This window comes from Leptonychotes weddellii, chromosome 13, assembly GCF_054177405.1.
Source record: "Leptonychotes weddellii isolate Sample4059 chromosome 13, ASM5417740v2, whole genome shotgun sequence".
NCBI classification, from domain to species: Eukaryota; Metazoa; Chordata; class Mammalia; order Carnivora; family Phocidae; genus Leptonychotes; species Leptonychotes weddellii.
This window is the reverse complement of record NC_138381.1, coordinates 64440743-64459378: the sequence shown is the minus strand read 5'-3', so window position 1 is coordinate 64459378 and position 18636 is coordinate 64440743. Positions and strand designations below refer to the sequence as shown.

The 18636-nt window shown below is 47.7% G+C and overlaps 1 protein-coding gene across 1 annotated transcript in view; it reads left to right on the top strand.

The window, feature by feature from the left end:
- Window positions 1-18636, top strand: part of MYO18B (myosin XVIIIB) — a 242026-nt gene that overhangs the window by 121963 nt on the left and 101427 nt on the right. Inside the window, exons 28-32 of the mRNA XM_081802559.1 lie at window positions 3303-3427; window positions 8511-8665; window positions 12779-12902; window positions 13906-14106; window positions 17628-17738. Of these exons, the coding sequence (XP_081658685.1) occupies window positions 3303-3427; window positions 8511-8665; window positions 12779-12902; window positions 13906-14106; window positions 17628-17738 (716 nt within the window). The remainder of the gene's footprint in view (window positions 1-3302; window positions 3428-8510; window positions 8666-12778; window positions 12903-13905; window positions 14107-17627; window positions 17739-18636) is intronic.

The window sequence follows — 18636 nt, the reverse complement described above, 5'->3', positions numbered from 1 at the left end:
TTAAAAGCAGAATCGATGAAATTGCATTGCTGGGTTTGAATCTAGACTCCGTCTCTTACCAGGTGGGTGGCTTTGGACCAAGAAATGTGTGCCTCGGTTTGCTCATCTTTGGAATGGATGTTGTCAGAGGTGATTGATGGGAAGTGTTTAGCCATGTTCACGGCAACCTTACTGTTACTCCTACTAGTAGTAATAGCGGGGTCATTATTTGGGTTCGTAAACTCTGGAGCAGAGACTACTACCGTCCCCATTTAAAAGTGGTGTCCAGCACTCAGTAGTTATTGGAGAGAAGGCGACGCCCCTGAGTCGTTCAGCGATAGGTATGCTCCACAGAGCTGGGGCTTTCCGGTGATGCCCAGCTCACACAGTTGCCTGGAGACCCACATCTCATAGGTTCCAGCTGCACCGTGACATCTCTGTCAACTCCTCTCCCCAGCCTAAGTGAGTCAGGTGAGAAGAATGTCCAGAGCGTCTGTCAGCTTTTGTACAACGTTGACATCATTCCTTTGGTGCCCCCAGGGGATTCGTGCCCTAGAAACGTCAGGGACACTCAGAGAAACGGAAGTCAGGAGGCAGTGAAGAGGCAAAGTGCATTGGCTTTTCGCTCTGCTCTTGCTTCCCCTCATCCTGGCTACCCCCAGGGCGGGCATTTACCAGGGGAGCTTGGGATTCTCTGGGACGCGGCACCCAACGAAGGAAGGCAGAGGCAGTGAGGGGGAAATGGGTTCACCCAGACCCAGGGGGTGGGACAGCCCAGCTTCCCCAGGGACCGTGGGTCCCAGTTCCATCCTGATGTAATTGATGGCCCAGTTTGTTTCTCTCTGGGAAGAGCTGGGAGCTGAAAGGGAGTGGGGAGGTGTGCTTAGCTCATGAGCAGTATTAGTCACAATGCTAGATAGGCTCTCAGCCCTGGATGCTCATTCCAGGAAGCCAAATCCACAAATATTTTGTTTTTCATTATGAAAGCAATACATACTCATTACAGGAAATTTCTAAAATATAGGAAACTTGAAAGGAGCCGTAAAACACTTGAATCACACCACAGCAAGGCCACCACGACCTCCTCAATGGCTCAAGCTGGAGTATCAATTATTAAAAACATGGCTGTTTTTCCACCACGCATGGTTAAGTGTTTGGAGAGGACCTTTTATGGTATACAGCGAGCACTGTTGGGCCCTGCATTCCAGAAATTTCCAGTAGACATGGGGAGGTCGGATAAATCCAGGAAAAATGGATAATGAAGGGCTGAATTATATGTACGGATTAAGACTGCCCCCCCCCCCTGGGGAGGGGCATTGGAGGTGGAAATCAGCCTCGGAGAACAGAGAACGGTTTCCTCATCTGCTCATGCTAACCACTCCTCCCACTTACTGTGTGGCACATCATCGTGCAGAATACATGTAAAGCTGCACAAATGCTTTCTGCTTTCTCTTCCTTTTGTAGATGCTTGCTATTTGAGGTTTTTTTTTTTCTTTTCCTGGTGGGGAGACAGGATCCGTTTTATGCCATGATATGATTTATCTTGGTGGAAACTTGAACAAGCTCTAACTCCTTACAATTTTATCCTCCTCTTTGGGTTTGTTATGTGGGAATTCCTATTGGGGTCACCTCCTCTAAGACTTCAGTCCTACCATCTATGTAAGCATTCATCCACCTTCCTTCCATCCATCCATGTACTCAACTTTCCATCCATCCATCCATCCATCCATCCATCCATCCATCCTTCCTTCCTTCCATCCACCCATCCATCCTTCCATCCTTCCATCCACCCATCCATCCATCCATCCATCCATCCATCCTTCCATCCATCCATCCATCTATCCATCCATCCATCCATCCATCCTTCCATCCTTCCTTCCTTCCATCCATCCACCCATCCATCCTTCCATCCATCCATCCATCCATCCATCCATCCATCCATCCATCCTTCCATCCATCCTTCCATCCATCCATCCATCCTTCCATCCATCCTTCCATCCTTCCATCCATCCTTCCATCCATCCATCCATCCTTCCATCCATCCATATACCCACCTTATCCTTCCATCCATCCCTCCACCTATCCAGTGAAAGTTATGAAGCATTTATGATATACCAGGCATTGTAGTAAGTCCCTCAGACACAATCATGAACAAAAACGTTTGCTGTTTTTATGAGTTTGGATTCTCTTCTGGATTTCCATAGCTTCCTTTATGAGAGCTCTGATCATCCTAGGTTGGGGCTGTCTTTTTGTATGTTTGTCTTCCGTACTAGATTCTGCTGGAAGAGTGGTCCCAGTGCCTGGTATGCAGTAGTGCGCTCAGTGGGCATTTCAGTGCATGCGAGATGGAACAATGTATGACGGATGGGTGGATGGAGAGATGGAGGGATGTATGGATAGATGGAGGGATGTATGGATGAAGAGATGGATGGATGGAGAGATGGATGGATAGATGGAGAGATAGATGGATAGATGGAGAGATAGATGGATGGAGATATGGATGGATGGATGGATGGATGGATGGATGGATGGATGGATGGAGAGATGAATGAAGTGGATGGTCACTATCTTCAGTTGCCCACATGTTTCCCACAGCTCCATGACCTTAAGCGACATTGTAATAGAGTAATCTAAAGATATCATAACCTGGTCTAGTCCATTCTATTCAGTCATATAGTTTTCATCACACCGGCAAGTGATTTTTTAGATTTTTACTGAATCAAGGGATTGTTCTTTTATCTCATAGAGATATCTTGGGACCAGTGTTTCTGTTGCTATGCATTCAGTAGACCCTTTAATTATTGTTCATTGATTTATTCGTTAATTAATTTAACCAGCAGTCACTGCTTACATACTGTCACCCAATGTGGTTGGCCAGTAAGATGATTCTAGTTGGTGAACTTGTTTCAACATGTATGGGGGAAACTTCTGTGTGTAGTGGATGCTTCTAGAGGGTATTGAGGATCTACAAATGACTGAAACAGCTCTCCTGACCTAGAAGGTTATGGAATTTCCTTGGAAAAAGAAAAGTATGTATATGCTTGTAGAGAAATTAAACTGTATAAAGCAACCGAGCTTCGAATAGTGAGCAGCCAATAATTTAGACAGCTAGAGGTGGTCAAGACAGGCTGCCTGGAAGAAGTGTTTGTTTGTTTGTTTTTAACTTGGGCTTAAAGCAGAATTTCTTAACCTGAAGTCCAAGGTCAGGCCTCAGGAGTTCCATATTGAGAAATTGTGTGCAAAGAGCTAAGAAAGTCTGAGAGAACCACCCTCATTCACCTCGCCTCTCCTCCTGGTTCCCCCCCCCCGACTTTGTTAAATAGCGGATGAATGGCAAATTCACTTCGACTGTGCTCAGATGGAGAACGAGTTCCTCAGGAAGCGTCTGCAGCAATTCGAGGAGAGGTTGGACTCAGAGCTGACATCCAGGAAAGAGCTGGAGCAGAAGGTAAGAGGTTGTAGCTAGTCTGGGTCCCCAAAGTGTCAGATTGGTCAGGTTCTTGGCAGCACTGTTCAAGGTATTGGCCAAATCTGGGGAGGGAGAAGGAGGGCACCCCCATTTCATGTTTTTCCACCTCCACTGTGGGAGATGGGAAACAGTTTGTCTACATGTGGGTGTTGCACACGGGGAAAGAATACTCTGGAATAAAGAGTCTTGGGTCTTGGACCTCAGATCTTTCTCCTCTGTAAAATGATTGCAATATGCCCTTAGGATCGTCCAATCTTATCCATCCCCTTTGCCTCTAATCTGCCACCTCCAACTCTCATCTAGACCAGAGCAACAGCCTCCTACTTGGTCTCCTTGCCTTCAGCCTCTCCCCTCGCCCACCTGCCACACTGTGGCTAAGAGATCTTCCAGTCTCTTTCAGACTGTGTTGTTACTGCAAGTTTCCTTGAGTGCTTTGTAAATTTTGATTGTGAGCTCATCTTTAACACACCCCTCTTACTCCTGCACTACGGGAGCCCCAGGTAGTCTGTGTGGTGGAATGTTCCTTTTTCTTCCTCTCTTTTTTTTTTTTCTCATTAAACTTCTGTTTTAATGGGTCTCAAAATTCTGTGACAGATTTTTTATCAAGTTGTTTCCATTAAAAAGTACTGATTTTAAAAACTAATAACTTAAGGGCGCCTGGGTGGCTCAGTTGGTTAAGCGACTGCCTTCGGCTCAGGTCATGATCCTGGAGTCCCGGGATCGAGTCCCACATCGGGCTCCCTGCTCGGCAGGGAGTCTGCTTCTCCCTCTGACCCTCCCCCCTCTCATGCTCTCTCTCTCTCATTCTCTCTCTCAAATAAATAAATAAAATCTTTAAAAAAACAAAAACAAAACAAAAAAAAAACAAAAAACTAATAACTTAAAACTGCCACACACACACACACACAAAACAAATGGTCCACAAAACATTCTCCTTTCCTTCTGAAAGTTTTACGATGCATTGTTATCATTACCCAGTCTTTTACTATTAAACTTAAATAGCCAATTGACACAAACAGTTCTGAGAACATCCTTCCACCACTGATTGAGACTGGGGTGGCCATTGTTGATATGGTTCCTTCCTCTGACTCTTATGGTGAATTTAGTTATTTTTGTGTCAATTGCTCTTACTTTTAAATTTTAGAAAACTTTGTATTGATTTTCATGGCAGTTCTACGTTTATCGGTTTGTGGGTGTTCTTCTCTAGAAGGAGCATTTTTGCACTGTCTTCTACAGCAGCCCCTGAGATGATGCAAAATTCTCTCCATTGCAGATTTTTGCAACATGAGCAAAGTGCCAATTCAAGCTCTCAACCCACCTGATACACAGACCTAGGGTTTTGATTTCTTATGGGAATACGTTCTCCCCCACCCAGAGCCAGCCTGGCACCAGGATTTCTGACCCCCTTCCAGGCTGGTGGGTGGAGCTTTTCCTAGCCCCTCACTCCAAAGTGCAACACTTTGAGGGTCCTGACTTAATGCAGGGGTCTTCTCTCCAACCCCCACCTTCCATAGTCCCAAGGCTTTGTCTCTTGTCTCTGTCAGGGCATTCAAACACAGCCATGATCCTTAGTGATATTTCTGGATCTTTCGGCTGCTCCTCTTCTTCCCCACCCTGGCTGCCAGAGCATCAGCATCTGCCATCATGGCTCTTGTTTTGTGTCCTTTGCATTTTGGATATCCTGAAATTTTCCTTCCTTTCTTGAAAGTGCAGCTGAACATTACAAATATCAGGTATTTGTATCTAGATTCATCATTTTCTAGATGAATGTAGGCCTAGTTTGGCCTCTTTGCCTGTTTTGCATGGTCTCCAACTACGCCTAGACTACATCTAACAAGCCTACACTCCAGCTAGTGGTGTGTTGGTAACTGGGCCTCTAAAAATAAACACCCCGATGTCCAGCATTTGCCAATTGCCAATTTCCACGGTGTAAATGTTTCCACTGGGGTCAATGTCAGCTTACCATTGTGAGAGTACAGGGTGTGGAATTAGGAAGAGAATCAGCTCTCATAACTGAGTGTACTGGCCCTAGCGTGCTGAATCCAACCACACTCACTTGTTTAAAGCTCAAAGCGAAATAGAGAGGAAGGTACCTTCCTACACATCCCCTGCTTAGACTATACACATGCATGGCCTCCCTCATCGTCAACACCCCCCACTGGAGTGACCCCCTCAATACAATGGCTGAACCTCTCTTAACGCATCATTATTACCCAAAGTCTGTAGTCTACATTAGGGTTCACTCTTGGTGTTGTACATTCCATGGGTTTAGACAAATGTATAATGACATGGATCCTCCATTATAGTTTTATAGAAGAGTTTTGCTACCCTAAAAATCCTCTCTGCCTCAGCAGTTCATCCCTCCATCCTTTTGCCTTTTCCAGAATGTCATATACTTGGAATCATATGGTATGTTGCCTTTTCAGATCGGCTTCTTTCACTTAGTTATAGGCATTGAAGTTGCCTCTACATCTTTTCATGGCTTGATAGCTCATTTCTCTTGAGTGCTGAATAATATTCCATTTCCTGGATGGACCGCAGTGTATCCACTCACCTACTGAAGACCATCTTGGTTGCTTCCGTGTTTTGGCAATTGTTGAGTAAAGCTGAACTAAACATCCATGTGCAGGTTTTCATGTGGACAGAAACTTTCAACTCCTCTGGGTCAATCCCAAGGAGAACAATTGCTGGATCATATGGGAAGAGTGTGTTTAGTTTTGAAGAAACTGCTAAACTGTCTTGCACTGTGGCTGTCCCATTTTGCATCCCCACCAGCACTGAGAGCTCCTATTGCTTCACATCCTTGGCAGCATTTGGTGTTGTCTGTGTTCCCGATTTTGGCCAGTCTCATAGGTGCGTGGTGGTGTCTTGTTTTAATTCGCGATTCCCTGATGCCCTATGACGTGGAGCACCTTTTCAGACTCTTATTCACTGTCTTTCTTCTTTGGCGAGCTGTCTTTTAAGGTCTTTGGCCCATTTTTTAATTGAGTTGTTTTCTTGTAGGGTTTTAAACATTCTTTGTATATTTTGGATAACAGTCCTCTATCAAATATGTTTTTTGCAAAAATTTTCTCCCAGTCCATGGCTGGCTTTTTCCTTTTCTTTCTTTCTTTTTTTAAAGATTTTTTTTTATTTGAGAGAGTGAGAGAAAGCACAAGCGGGGCGGCGGGGGAGGGATAGGGAGAAGCAGGCTCCCCATTGAGCAGGGATCCCCAGTGTGGGGCTCAATCCCAGGACCCTGGGATCATGATCTGAGCCAAAGGCTGATGTTTAACTGACTGAGACACCCAGGCACCCCTGTCTTTTCATTTTCTTGATAGTGTCTTTTGTGGGGCAGAAATTTTTAACTTTTAATGAAGTCCACCTTATAAACTCTTTCTTTCATGGGTCATGCCTTTGGTGTATTTCTAAAAAGTCATTGCCAAACCCAAGGTCATGTAGGTTTTCACCCACATTATCTTCTGGGAGCTTCATAGTTTTGCATTTTATATATAGGTCTGTGGTCCATTTTAATTTAATTTTTGTGAAGGGTGTAAGGTCTGTGTCAAGATTCTTTTTTTTTTTTTTTTTTTTTTGCATGTGGATGACCAGTTGTCTCAGCATCATTTGTGGGAAAGACTGTTTTGCTCATTGTATCACCTTTATCCCTTTGTGAAAGATCAAATGTCTATATCTCAGTGAGTCTATTTCTGGGCTCTCTATCCTCTTCCCTTGCACTGCCTTAGTCTTCATCACCTCTGGGCCTTTGCACATACTGTTGTTACCTTTTCCTAGAATATTCTCTCTCCCCGACCTGGATACCTCCAACTATCCTTAAGATCTGAGCTTACATGTCCTTCCCTCCAGAAAGTCTCCCCTGATACAGACTGGTTGGGTGCCCCTGAATTGTGTCCCCAAGTATAAACCTCATCATGATGTATTATAACATCTGCTTACTTCTTGGTCCCCCACCCCCATTAGTGATGAGCACCTTGAGAATTGAGGTCATATTTGCCTGTCCTACCGTTTTACATATCTCCTCACTGCGAGAGAAAAGCATTGCATGACCGCCTTGCAGAGGGGGGTCAGGGTGAGGTCACATGGGGTTTTACAAACAATGGAAGCTCAGGATCCTCCCTGGCAATGATGGTTTTAGTGGTCACTTCCAAGACGGACATTATTTTGTGATCCTCAAAAGCATCTGAGCTGTAGATAAGCCCAACTGCAAGGAAACAGCAGAGTTCTTTAGTAACAAATTATAAAGGCGGGTCAGTTTCCCCCAAGGAAGGGGGGAGCTATGCATGCTGCATTAAAAAGTAATAAAGCTGCAACCTTTCTGAGCCGCAGAATCTAAGAAAACATCCCATTTGCCTTCAAATACTGAATTTAGAATTACAGGCTTCATTAACTCAGAGTTTTGCTTATTTAAAGAAATTCTTTAATGAGGCCATTTCTTCAAAGCAAGTGTGCTGAGTTGTTCTCTCTCCCAGATTTAAACTAGGACATTTGGGAGGGTTTTTTTTCCTTGAGGAAGAGGCGAGAGGCTTTGCTTTTCTGTGTGTTTACGGTTATGTGTATTGCTGTGTCATTCGGCCCGTCAAAAGTGCCATTTGGCCCATCGAAAGTGCCGTTTATGGCCCTGAGCTTCAGAGCCTGTCTCGTGGGCAGATCCTCAAGATGCGCCATTTTGGCTGCTTCATGGCTAATCCCCACATGGCTCAGACATGTGATGCCCGCGGATGGGGCTATTAATTACACAGGACCCACGGTGCTGTCATGTTGAGGCAGGACATGTAAAGAATCTGTGGGCGCCTTAGCAGGACTATTATGGAGGCAAATTAAACACGACCCCAAGAGATGGATGGAATGGCCCCCGTCTCCCCACTGAGCAGACAGGGTCAGAGAAGTTGCTTCCTCACGGCGACACGGGCAGAAAGCGGTCCAGTCCGGGTCTCTCCAGCTCCAGCACCTTCTCTCTCTCCGCCATGCTCACCTCAGGGATGGCACAGCTGCCTGAAGTAAAAAGTAGGAAGCCCGTTCAAGTGGCGACCGAGCCGGGTAATTCATTCTGTGACTCCCACAGCTCGGGGAGCTGCAGAGTGCTTACGAGGGGGCCAAGAAAATGGCCCACCAGCTGAAAAGGAAGTGCCACCATCTGACCTGTGACCTGGAGGACACCCGCCTCCAGCTGGAGAACCAGCAGAGCCGAAATCACGAGCTTGAGAAGAAGCAGAAGAAGTGAGTTACAGGTCACACCCGTTGCCCGGGGTTCTGGGGTGGGCTGCGTTGGCGTGGGGGTCTTCTGGGGTCTCCAGGTTCTCCTCCTCAGCCCCCCTCACTTCTGTCAGGGCCCCTCATCCATGAGGCCTAACCCTCTTGTCGGCCCCTAATATCCTCCCCACCACTCATACCTTATTCCTGTAAGGTTCTCCCACGTCTGCAGCAAGAAGTGATTCCTTCCTGTTACCCAATCGGCCATGTGACCTCGGGGAGCTTTCTTGGCCTCTCTGGGCCTCAACATCCCCGTTTATCAAGTGAAGAGTTGGTTATGGAGGGCAAGGACACCCTATCATGGTGGTTGGGGGAGCAAGCACTGATGTCAAACCACCCCAGTTTGAGACCTCGCCGTATCCTTTTCTAGTTGACCTTGGACAAGTCATTCAACCCCCTGAGCCTCAGTTTCTCATCCTCAGGTCGGGGAGGAGAACACCCCATAGCGGTGCAGACTAAATGATGTGGTTGGTAGGCCCAACGGACTGATGTCTGATTCCTAGCCCCATTGTGGACCACAGAATGGGGAGGCCAAAAATCTACTCATTGCTCTTGACATTTAGGGCTTAGACTCTCAGATCACGTGAGCAGCTCTGGCACGGACTGACGGGGCCTTTTGCATTATCACGATGCCATTCTTGGAGCTGCACTCTGGCTCCCATGCTCCCCAAATGATAGAGCCTAGACTGGGACCCAGGAGCTTCCATCTGCAAAACCTTGGAGCCCTTGGAGCTGGTTTATCTGTGGACACCCTGGCTTTGTTGGAAGCCCTTCAGCTTGCTTGGTGAGGGTAGTTAGGGGTGTTCGGGGTCCCGTTTTGAGTCAGATGACCTCCAGTGGAGACTTGATAGGAGACAAAGTGATGAGATACAGCGTCTTTTAGTTAGACAGTCTGGGATAAAAATGTTATGAGAGGTGCAAAAGGTGGCACACTGAATTATATTTTCATGGGAGTGGCATAGATTTTGAACTTGGTCTGCATAATTAAATATTGTTTCTCTCACTTGGAGCCTTTCTGAGCTGGCTTTTTCTTGTGGGGAAAAAAAAGTCTTTGGGGGGTTGTTAGCGTGCCCTCTCAAAACAAGAGAGGTTTCTTTAATCTTTTATTGATATCTGACTCTGTTTCCTTTTTCACCTTCCTGGGGACTCTGGCTGAACCTTGTCCTTGTGGTGGGGAAAATGGCTTTGTCTTACCTTGGCCATTTCCTGTGTGACCTTGTCAAATGATAGTGCCTCTCTGGGCCAGAGAAAGGCTGAGTTCCGAAGGAGTTCTTGGACTTATTCCTGAAGAATAGCTCCTATAGGGGCACCTGGGGGGCTCAGTCGGTTAAGCGTCTTCCTTCGGCTCAGGTCATGATCCCAGCGTCCTGGGATCGAGTCCCATGTTGGGCTCCCTGCTCAGCGGGGAGCCTGCTTCTCCCTCTCCCTGTGCCTGCCACTCTGCCTACTTGTACTCTCTCTCTGTCTCTCTGTCAAATAAACAAAATTAAAAAAAAAAATAGCTCCTACAGACCCCATCTGTAAAACCAAGAGGTGGTGACTCCAGCCTCCCCCTGGGGTTTCTGCCATCTATGACAATCTTGGCCTTCATCTGTGGGTTCTGCTCCTGTTCTTTTTTTTTTTTTTTTAAAGATTTTATTTATTTGAGAGAGAGAAAGAAAGAGAGAGAACGAGCAGGGGTGAGTGGCAGAGGGAGAGGGAGAAGCAGATTCCCCGCTGAGCAGGGAGCCCGATGCGGGGCTCCATCCCAGGGGATCATGCCCTGAGCCGAAGGCAGATGCCTAACTGACTGAGCCGCCCAGGCGCCCCTCTGCTTCTGTTCTGAGGGTTTATATGGAAGGTTTCTGCTCTGTGATGGGGCTGGGGGCTGTCCATGGAGTTTATGCAACCAGAAAATTCCATCTCTCTGGTCTTTCCCTGACACCTCTTGGGCAGAATCCTCCATTCTGGGCACTCAAGACCTTCCCAGTAGGGCTCCCCTGAGAAAGTCCCCATTTCTTCATACTTACATTGCTTCCCCCCAAGACTTACCTGTCCTGTGATGCTCCCTCCCCCTCTACATCTTCTCGTAGACATTAATTCATGTTCTGAAGCTCATTGCAAACGGCAGCCATTATCTTTCTAGGTGGACCAGCATTTTAGCAGGGAGCCTATGGACGATAGAAACCTCACTCTAATGATGGGAAATCAGGCAAAATGACTGTAGTGGGGAAGGATCTAGAAGGGAGCAACACTTCCTCATAGCTCTCTAAGTCTAATCAAAGTGTAGATGTAGCCGCCTCCTCGGTTTGCTGGGCCCCGGGTGGACTGATGTCTCCACGCCCGTAGTTTCCCTGCTCCCACTGTGGCTTCTAAGTCCACAGCGGCCCGAAGTGGTTCCATCTGGGCTTGGCTTCCTGTTGCCACGGTTACCCCACGGGTCACAGAGCTCAGTTCCGGGGCTGATGGAACCCCCAGCCTGCTTCCTTGCGGTGAGGCCTGTGCTGGGCTCACTGACTCCCACACTCGCTGGAGGTTAGACCCCAGGGCTGCTTCGGGTGGGGTGAAGCAGGTGTGTGAATCCGTCTGGCCTCAGGCAGTCAGTCGGTCCGTGTGTTCCAGAAGTTCGGGTCTCTGTAGGAGACATTCTTTGGCATCAGGTGGCCTGTTAGGTCAGGGACTCCTCGGAACCCTCTGTCACTGCCTGTCCCCACAGTCTGCCCCCCACCTGTGCCAGGTAGATGGGGGGCTAGCTAAGACAGCAGAGAAGCTGGATGCCGGCTGGCATTTGGGGCCGAATCACTCTGCCTCTCTGAACTTCAGCTTCCTCTTCTGTAAAATGGATATCATTACCATGTTTCTTGTCGAATTGTTACTACACGGACCCCACGGCAGAGCCCAGAACCCGGCACTCTGCGACTCTGGAGCCTTATTACCAATACGATGTTTCCCTTTCTAGGCGGCCAGTGGTGCCTCTTGAATGATGTCACCATCAGCCAATCAGAAAGCTCCTGGGCTCTTCCAACAGGAGAACTCCCTCATGTGACTCATGATGGGCTCTCTCGGGAGTCTGAGGCTTTGAATGACCATCTAGTGTTAAGATACATTGGATAGTCTTGTAACAGGGGAGACTTTCTTCTCACCGGGGCCCAGGCCCCATGCCCAGCTCAGCCATTCTGACCATGCCCAGTTCCCTGGAGCCGTGGGGCTTTCTGTGTAGGCCAAGGGCAAGTGACCAAGGGCAAGTGACCATGGTCACATCTTATTGAGCCTTGGCAGAGCCTCCTCTACTGGTTTCCTCATCTGGGAGAGGGGTAGAAGTGCAAGGAACTGCATGGAATGATGTCAAATCCTGGAGGTGTTTCTCAGTCAGCGGTCACCATTGTGGAGGGGCAGATGGGCCCCAAATGAGGCATTTCCTGATTCCCGGGACAGCCCCCAAGAGGACTGTCGAGTCTGTGTTTTTTGCTGGGGAAACAAATGAAGGCAAGACTGAATGTATTAATGTCCAGCCTTTTATCAATAATCACTAGGCTCTAACATAGCTGATGAGTGCAGGAGCAATGTGATATCCTGTAGGAGACGCAGTGTAGACTCTCTCATTTGTGCAGATATATACTTCCATTCCTTCACCGATCAGTGACTGTTAGACTCCAAACCTGGGCCTTGTAGATTTAAAGAGTCTTCGCATATATGGGCAAACCAGATAGATGAGATTTTTCTATGATTCTATATGTTTTTTTCTTCTTTCTGCATCTGTATATAGTTTTATTCTACTCTGGTTTTCACCTCTGTATTTAATCGTGTTTTATATAAGTCTCCATTATTTTTGTGGAAACTCTATTTGAGCCCTAAAAGTTGCTCTCTGACATTCTAGATTCCTCCTGCATATCCACAACCTTACATAAAAGCACCGTGCGAAACCTTCCATCTCTCCCTCCCTCCCTCTCTTTCTCTCTCTCTGTCTCTTTCTCATGCTTGCCGGCAGGCTCACTGCTTCTCTCCAGCCCTTGTTCCCCCCACAAACCCCAGGGCCCCCCCACAGTACCGTGACATACGCTCTGCTTAAACAGGTTTTTTTTTTTTTTTTTGCTTAAACAGGTTTGATACGCAGCTGGCCCAGGCCCTGGGGGAGTCCGTGTTTGAGAAGGGTCTTCGAGAGAAAGTGACCCAGGAGAACACCAGTGTCCGGTGGGAACTAGGCCAGCTTCAGCAACAGTTGAAGGTAAGGGATGGGGAGGGCATGGAGCCCTCTAGGCTCTTAGTTGCTGGCTTCCAGGAAACCCCCCTGTGCACCCAAGGTAAATAGTGACAGGGAGAGAACTCTGGAGGGGGTTGGTGGCAGGGGTATGCTAGTCCCTGCCAACCAGCTGAAGTCATGTGTCCCAGGGTGCCTTAACACAACAAACAGTGGTTGGAAGAGTGATCATCAGATGATCTGAGCACTTTCAAGGTACCCACCTGGGAGGTAGGAGAGGCTGAGCAAAGAATGAGTTACTGTCACCCCATCCAGGGTCAGTGCCCCATCCCATGCGGGCTCTAGTGCAGAGGGATTTTATTAAAATGTTACACGGACACTTTACTCAATAGCTCCCCATCCTTCTGTGGCTCCCTGCTACCCCCAAGAGAGATCTCAGCCTGGCATTCAGCAATTTCTTGATCTAGCCCAAAGTTCTTTGACCCTGGAGCTGACTTTCTAACCTGGACGAGTCATTTCTGGACACCTTGCCTCACTGCCCCAGTGTCTCAATCCCCTCCTCGGCAGATGCCCGGCTTACAAATGGGCAAACACTCGGGGCGCCTGGGTGGCTCAGTCGTTAAGCGTCTGCCTTCGGCTCAGGTCATGATCCCAGGGTCCTGGAATCGAGCCCCGCATCAGGCTCCTTGCTCTGCGGGGAAGCCTGCTTCTCCCTCTCCCACTCCCCCTGCTTGTGTTCCCTCTCTCGCTATGTCTCTGTCAAATAAATAAAAAAAAATCTTTAAAAACAAACAACAACAACAAAAAAAACAAATGGGCAAACACTCCCTTTATGTGCTTTGAGGTCTACCTCTGGGGGCCGTGGTGTTGCTCCCCACAAAGGCCCCCACCCCTGCTTGTGTGAACTGTCCCAGGGAGCAGCCCTCTGTGTCGCACAGGGTTTCCAGGCCGAGGTAGGGATGACAGGTTGTTCCCTGGTGATGGGACGTGTGGTCACGCGACTGGATCTCCACTCCCTTGACCTCTGTAGCAAAAGGAGCAGGAAACCTCGCAGCTGAAGCAGGAGGTGGAGACTCTGCAGGCCCATAAGCGGGAGCTGTTGGGGTTGTCCTCTCTGGGAGAGAACTGTGTAGCTGGCTTGAAGGAGAGGCTCTGGAAGCTGGAATCTAGCGCCCTCGAGCAACAGAAAATCCAGAACCAACAAGAGAACACCATCAAGCAGCTGCAGCAGGTAGGAAATCTCGGTCCCAGGTCCCATACTGGCTCCGGTGCAGAAGGGGGTTATTGAAATACAACACCAGCACCTCACCTCGCTCAGCATCTCCTTATTCTGCTGTGGCTCCCTATTAACCGCGAGACCCTCTTAACCTCCACGCCTGGCATTTAGATCCTTCCTGATCTAGCCCACTCCTGCCATCCTGCGAGGGTCAGACACCAGTATGATCCCCTCTTCATAGATGTGGAAGCTGAGGCTCGGAGACCCAGAGGGGGACCCCGCCAGGGGTGGATCTGGAGCTCGTGACATCTGAGTCCAAATCACCTGCTGCATGCACAGCGCTGTACACAACCTCCAGGAAGACTGGGGCACTAATCTTTGGGAAACACAAAACCACTAAGGGAAATAAGGCAGGAATAGCGACTCCCCTAATACCAGCACCCTTAATGAAGTTTCCGATGAAGATTTTCTTTGTAGGCTCCTTTGTTGACGTGCCCGCCTCATTCCACAAAGAATTCGAAGCAGCTTATAGAATGTATGCATCCTAAAACAGAAAAATTATAAATAAAACAATCCAAGCCAGAAAAACATACACTAAAATAGACACCAAGGAGGTTTGGGGATGGCGGATACACAAAACATGTGATCTTATACCCTTAATGGTTTCAGCTCTGAAATTCCTGGTGGCCAGAGAGAAAAAGGAAATGTGAGTTGCGTGCTCTTTGTTATCCCAAGGTAAAAACAAACCAGATTTTCAAGTGGAAACAAAGCCTTTTCCTGAGGCTTAGCTGGAAAGAAATTTCTCATGTGGCATTTCACAAGTGGCAATGATTTTGAAGCGGTTATAAGGCGGGGACCCCCTTTCCGAGAAAATCTGACTACGTAGCATGAATATGTAGAGCAGATGAACTCTGAGCAGCTCTGGTCCAGTGGGGTGAGGGAGTGGGAAGGCAGGGGTGCCTGCCCTGGCTTCTCAGTTACTCTCACTCCACTGGCAAGGAACCTCCTAAGTACTGAGACTGGGTGTGGCGGGCATGGAGGGACAGAGTCTGAAGCAGTTCAGAACACTGAGCTCCTTTAGCTCACTCAGCCTACGAGAATTTGTCAAGCGCCTACTTTGCATCATGCAAGGTGTGGATGCTAAGGATGCAGGTGTAAACAAGACATGGGCGTCTGGGTGGCTCAGTCAGTTAAGCATCTGACTCTTGATTTTGGCTCAGGGCATGGTCTCAGGGTCGTGTGATCGAGCCCTGCATCAGGCTCCATGCTCAGTGTGGACCTACTTGGGATTCTCTCTTTCTCCCTCTCCCTCAGTCTCTCCCCACCACTCTCTCTGTCTCTCTAAAAACAAAACAAAACAAGGCAGATGTGCCCTCTGCCTTCTGGAAGTTTATAGTCCTGCTGAGTATCTTGAGAAAGTTTAATTTGCATCTCTGGTCTTGGGAGCAAGGTTGGGGGAACAATCAGGGAAGACTTCCTGGAGGAAGTGACATTTACTGAAGGATGAGTCCAAGTTGGCACCAAGAGAGTTCCATGCAGGAGGAATAGCCCATGCAAAGGCCTGGGGGGAGGAAAGTCCTGTGGCATTCAAGGAGCTGAAATATGGTCACATCCACATGGGGTCCTCCAGGCAGCTCAGTCTCTATGACCTTAAGCAAGCCCCCCTGTCTTCTCCAGACTTCAGTCTCCTCCTCTGTACAGAGAAAACTGGAGCCTTGTCAATCCCCTTGCTTCCCCCCAGATCCAGCTAGGAATCCACGGAGGTTCATGAAGGAGGTGGAATATCTTCGTAGATCATTTTAAGGGACGTGGAGAATGGCGCAGTTCGTATAGCAACCCAGAGTCAAGAATAAAGCCAGCATTTTGGAAAATTCTGAGTTCTTTAAGATACCACCAGGGGACCCCTCAGTGCTCAGGAGCAGAAATGTACTCCTGTGACCTCAGGGACTGGGAAGTTAATGCGTCCTTCCTAATTTTCAACCCTCAGCATACACAGAAGACGAGGCCGACGCAACACTTGAATCCGTCTTTAGCTTCGCCCAGAACCTCACGCCACACTGTGTCCTTGTAGACATCGGGAGATGTTTATTGATCACAGTATAGCACTTTTTCCAGGGAATTTTATGTTAACTCATATAAGCTTGACATAAATTGTATTGCAGATGTCAGGAGTGTCCAAGAGGCTAGAAAAAAAATGAAAAAGAAATATTATATTTACTTGCTTAAGCTCCTCGTTTTGGATTATCTTCCCATAACCTCTGTCATTTTAAAGGAGGCAAGGAAGGAGGTTGACATTTAAAGTGAGCCTATTTTATGCCAGGAACTGTAATAGGGGCTCTGTGGTACGCTACCTTTTGCCTCTCCACCATGGTCCTGCATGGTAGAGAATATTGTCGACATTTTAAAAGACCAAGATTGTTTTTTCCCAATTTAATTTCCATGTGAGGGACAGCAGTTGTAACCTTCCGAAGGCTTGGTAGGAGGCTCTGGGTGGTGTGGTAAATGATCATAGTTTCTACATTGTAACCCATCTAAGGTATTGGGTTCCAAATGCTGCTCCATGACCAACGGCATTAGAGTACAGATAAATGGAAGCTTGGAAGTATAAATTCCTGGAGCCCGCACTCCAGAGATTCTGATCCAGTAGGTCTAGGGTGAAGCCCTGAAATGTAAATTTTTAAAAATAGCTTTATGTAATGCTAACACACCACGGAATTTGAGAAGCAAGAGCTTGGGTCAGTCCCTCAATTACAAAGATCAAGAAAGGAGCGTCTCGAACCGCCACAGGAACCCATGACATCTGCTTCCAATTCTAGAACCTTCTATACAACGTCACACGGTTTAAACATCCTGCACCGCAGGTGGCTCTTTGTTGGCTCTGAGCAAATTTTGGAGGTTCTCATTTAAAAGGGACACAGCTCTTAATTTTGTCTTCCAGAAAGGGAGAAGGGCAGTCCTTCCTGTCTGCTTTCAAAAGAGAAAGTCATAATCGTGTGCCAGACAATGTGCTAGATACTTAATGCGGGCGATCTCATCGAATTCTCGTAAAGCATCCTGAGGTGGTGGTTTTCCACAGAGTAATCAGAGGCAAAGTGAATTGTCTAAGGTGACATTTTGGGCAAACGTTCTCCCTCTGCAGCCTTTCTTGTTTTCATGAATAAACTTTTGTTCTACCATCCATCCACCCACCTAGCCATCCATCCAAAAAACCCTCACCGATGCTTGCTCCAGGGATGACACATTTGTTTCGTGTTGAAAGTGTTGAGAAGGATCCTGAAGGAGTCTTCTGTCTAGATTCAATGGGAAAGAGTGTGATTGATTAGTGATGCTTGTAATGACTGCAGGAAGGGATAGAGGCAGCACGTGGGCTATTTATCCATCATTTCTGACCTTCCTGGGTGGGTGCCTGGGGGATGACTTGACTCTCCTCCCCGCACTCCAGAAATGAAAAACGCAGGAGGGGGGATAACCAGTCTGACATGGTTGGTGTGGGTTGCCCTCATGTGCCTCTGTCCTTGCTGTCCGCCCCCACCCAGCTCCGCCAGAGGTTTGAGCTGGAGATCGAGCGGATGAAGCAGATGCACCAGAAGGATCGTGAGGACCAGGAAGAGGAGCTGGAAGATGTCCGCCAGTCCTGCCAGAAGCGGGTATGTGAACAGCAAACAGAACTGTGCCCTTGGGCCCTGGCAGGTCTGGTCCTGGTGCCATCTTCCATTGCGTGGGAGGCGGGGAGAGGGGTGGATTCTAGGGCCTGGGGACAAACTGTTCCTGCAACCACCGAAGACCTTAGCTGTCAGGGGTGCTAGAGCAGAAATACCTATCTTAAATATGGTCCTAGAACTTCCAGAAGCTACTGGAACTGTCAAGCATCAGCACCCCAAGATTTCTGCCAAAAGCCCATAATGCCATGTAATTTTATACCTTGAGTAAGGACTTAACAGGTTTCAAGGAGGGGACTAGTCTCTTGTGGCTATTTCCTTTGCAAATAGTTTCTTACACTTCATCCAAGCTCCTGCAGACATTTCAAACAGTGGGTAAGAAAGCAATAAATCCTTGCAATCGTACCACCTAGAAACCATCATTATTACTATTTTAAAAGTCATTTCATAGCTCTCTGTCGTTGTACACACACGCATACATATTTATTGAGATATCATTTTCCCTAAATGGGGTCATGCTTTCTTGAAGCCTGCTATTTCTCTCAGCGGTGTGTCCTGGGCCTTTTTCCATGTCAGTAAATACAGATCTAACTTACATATTTAAGAGCTTTAAAAGCAGTCCACCTTAGGCACGTGCTGTAATCTCTTCAACAAGTCCCCTGTGGTTGGGAATTGAGGATTTTCGGATTTTCTGTTACCCTAACCAATGCCGAGATAAACATCCTTACAGATGCATTGATTGATATGAATAGAAGATGCATCTCTTAAGTGGGATGGCTGGAAAGCTGTGGGTTATGGCTCAGTGAACAGGTTTTCTCACTGTGGGACCCCTCCAGGTCCTTCATCATCTCATGGGCAGTTGGATCTCCAAGAAGGGGTGGAGTAG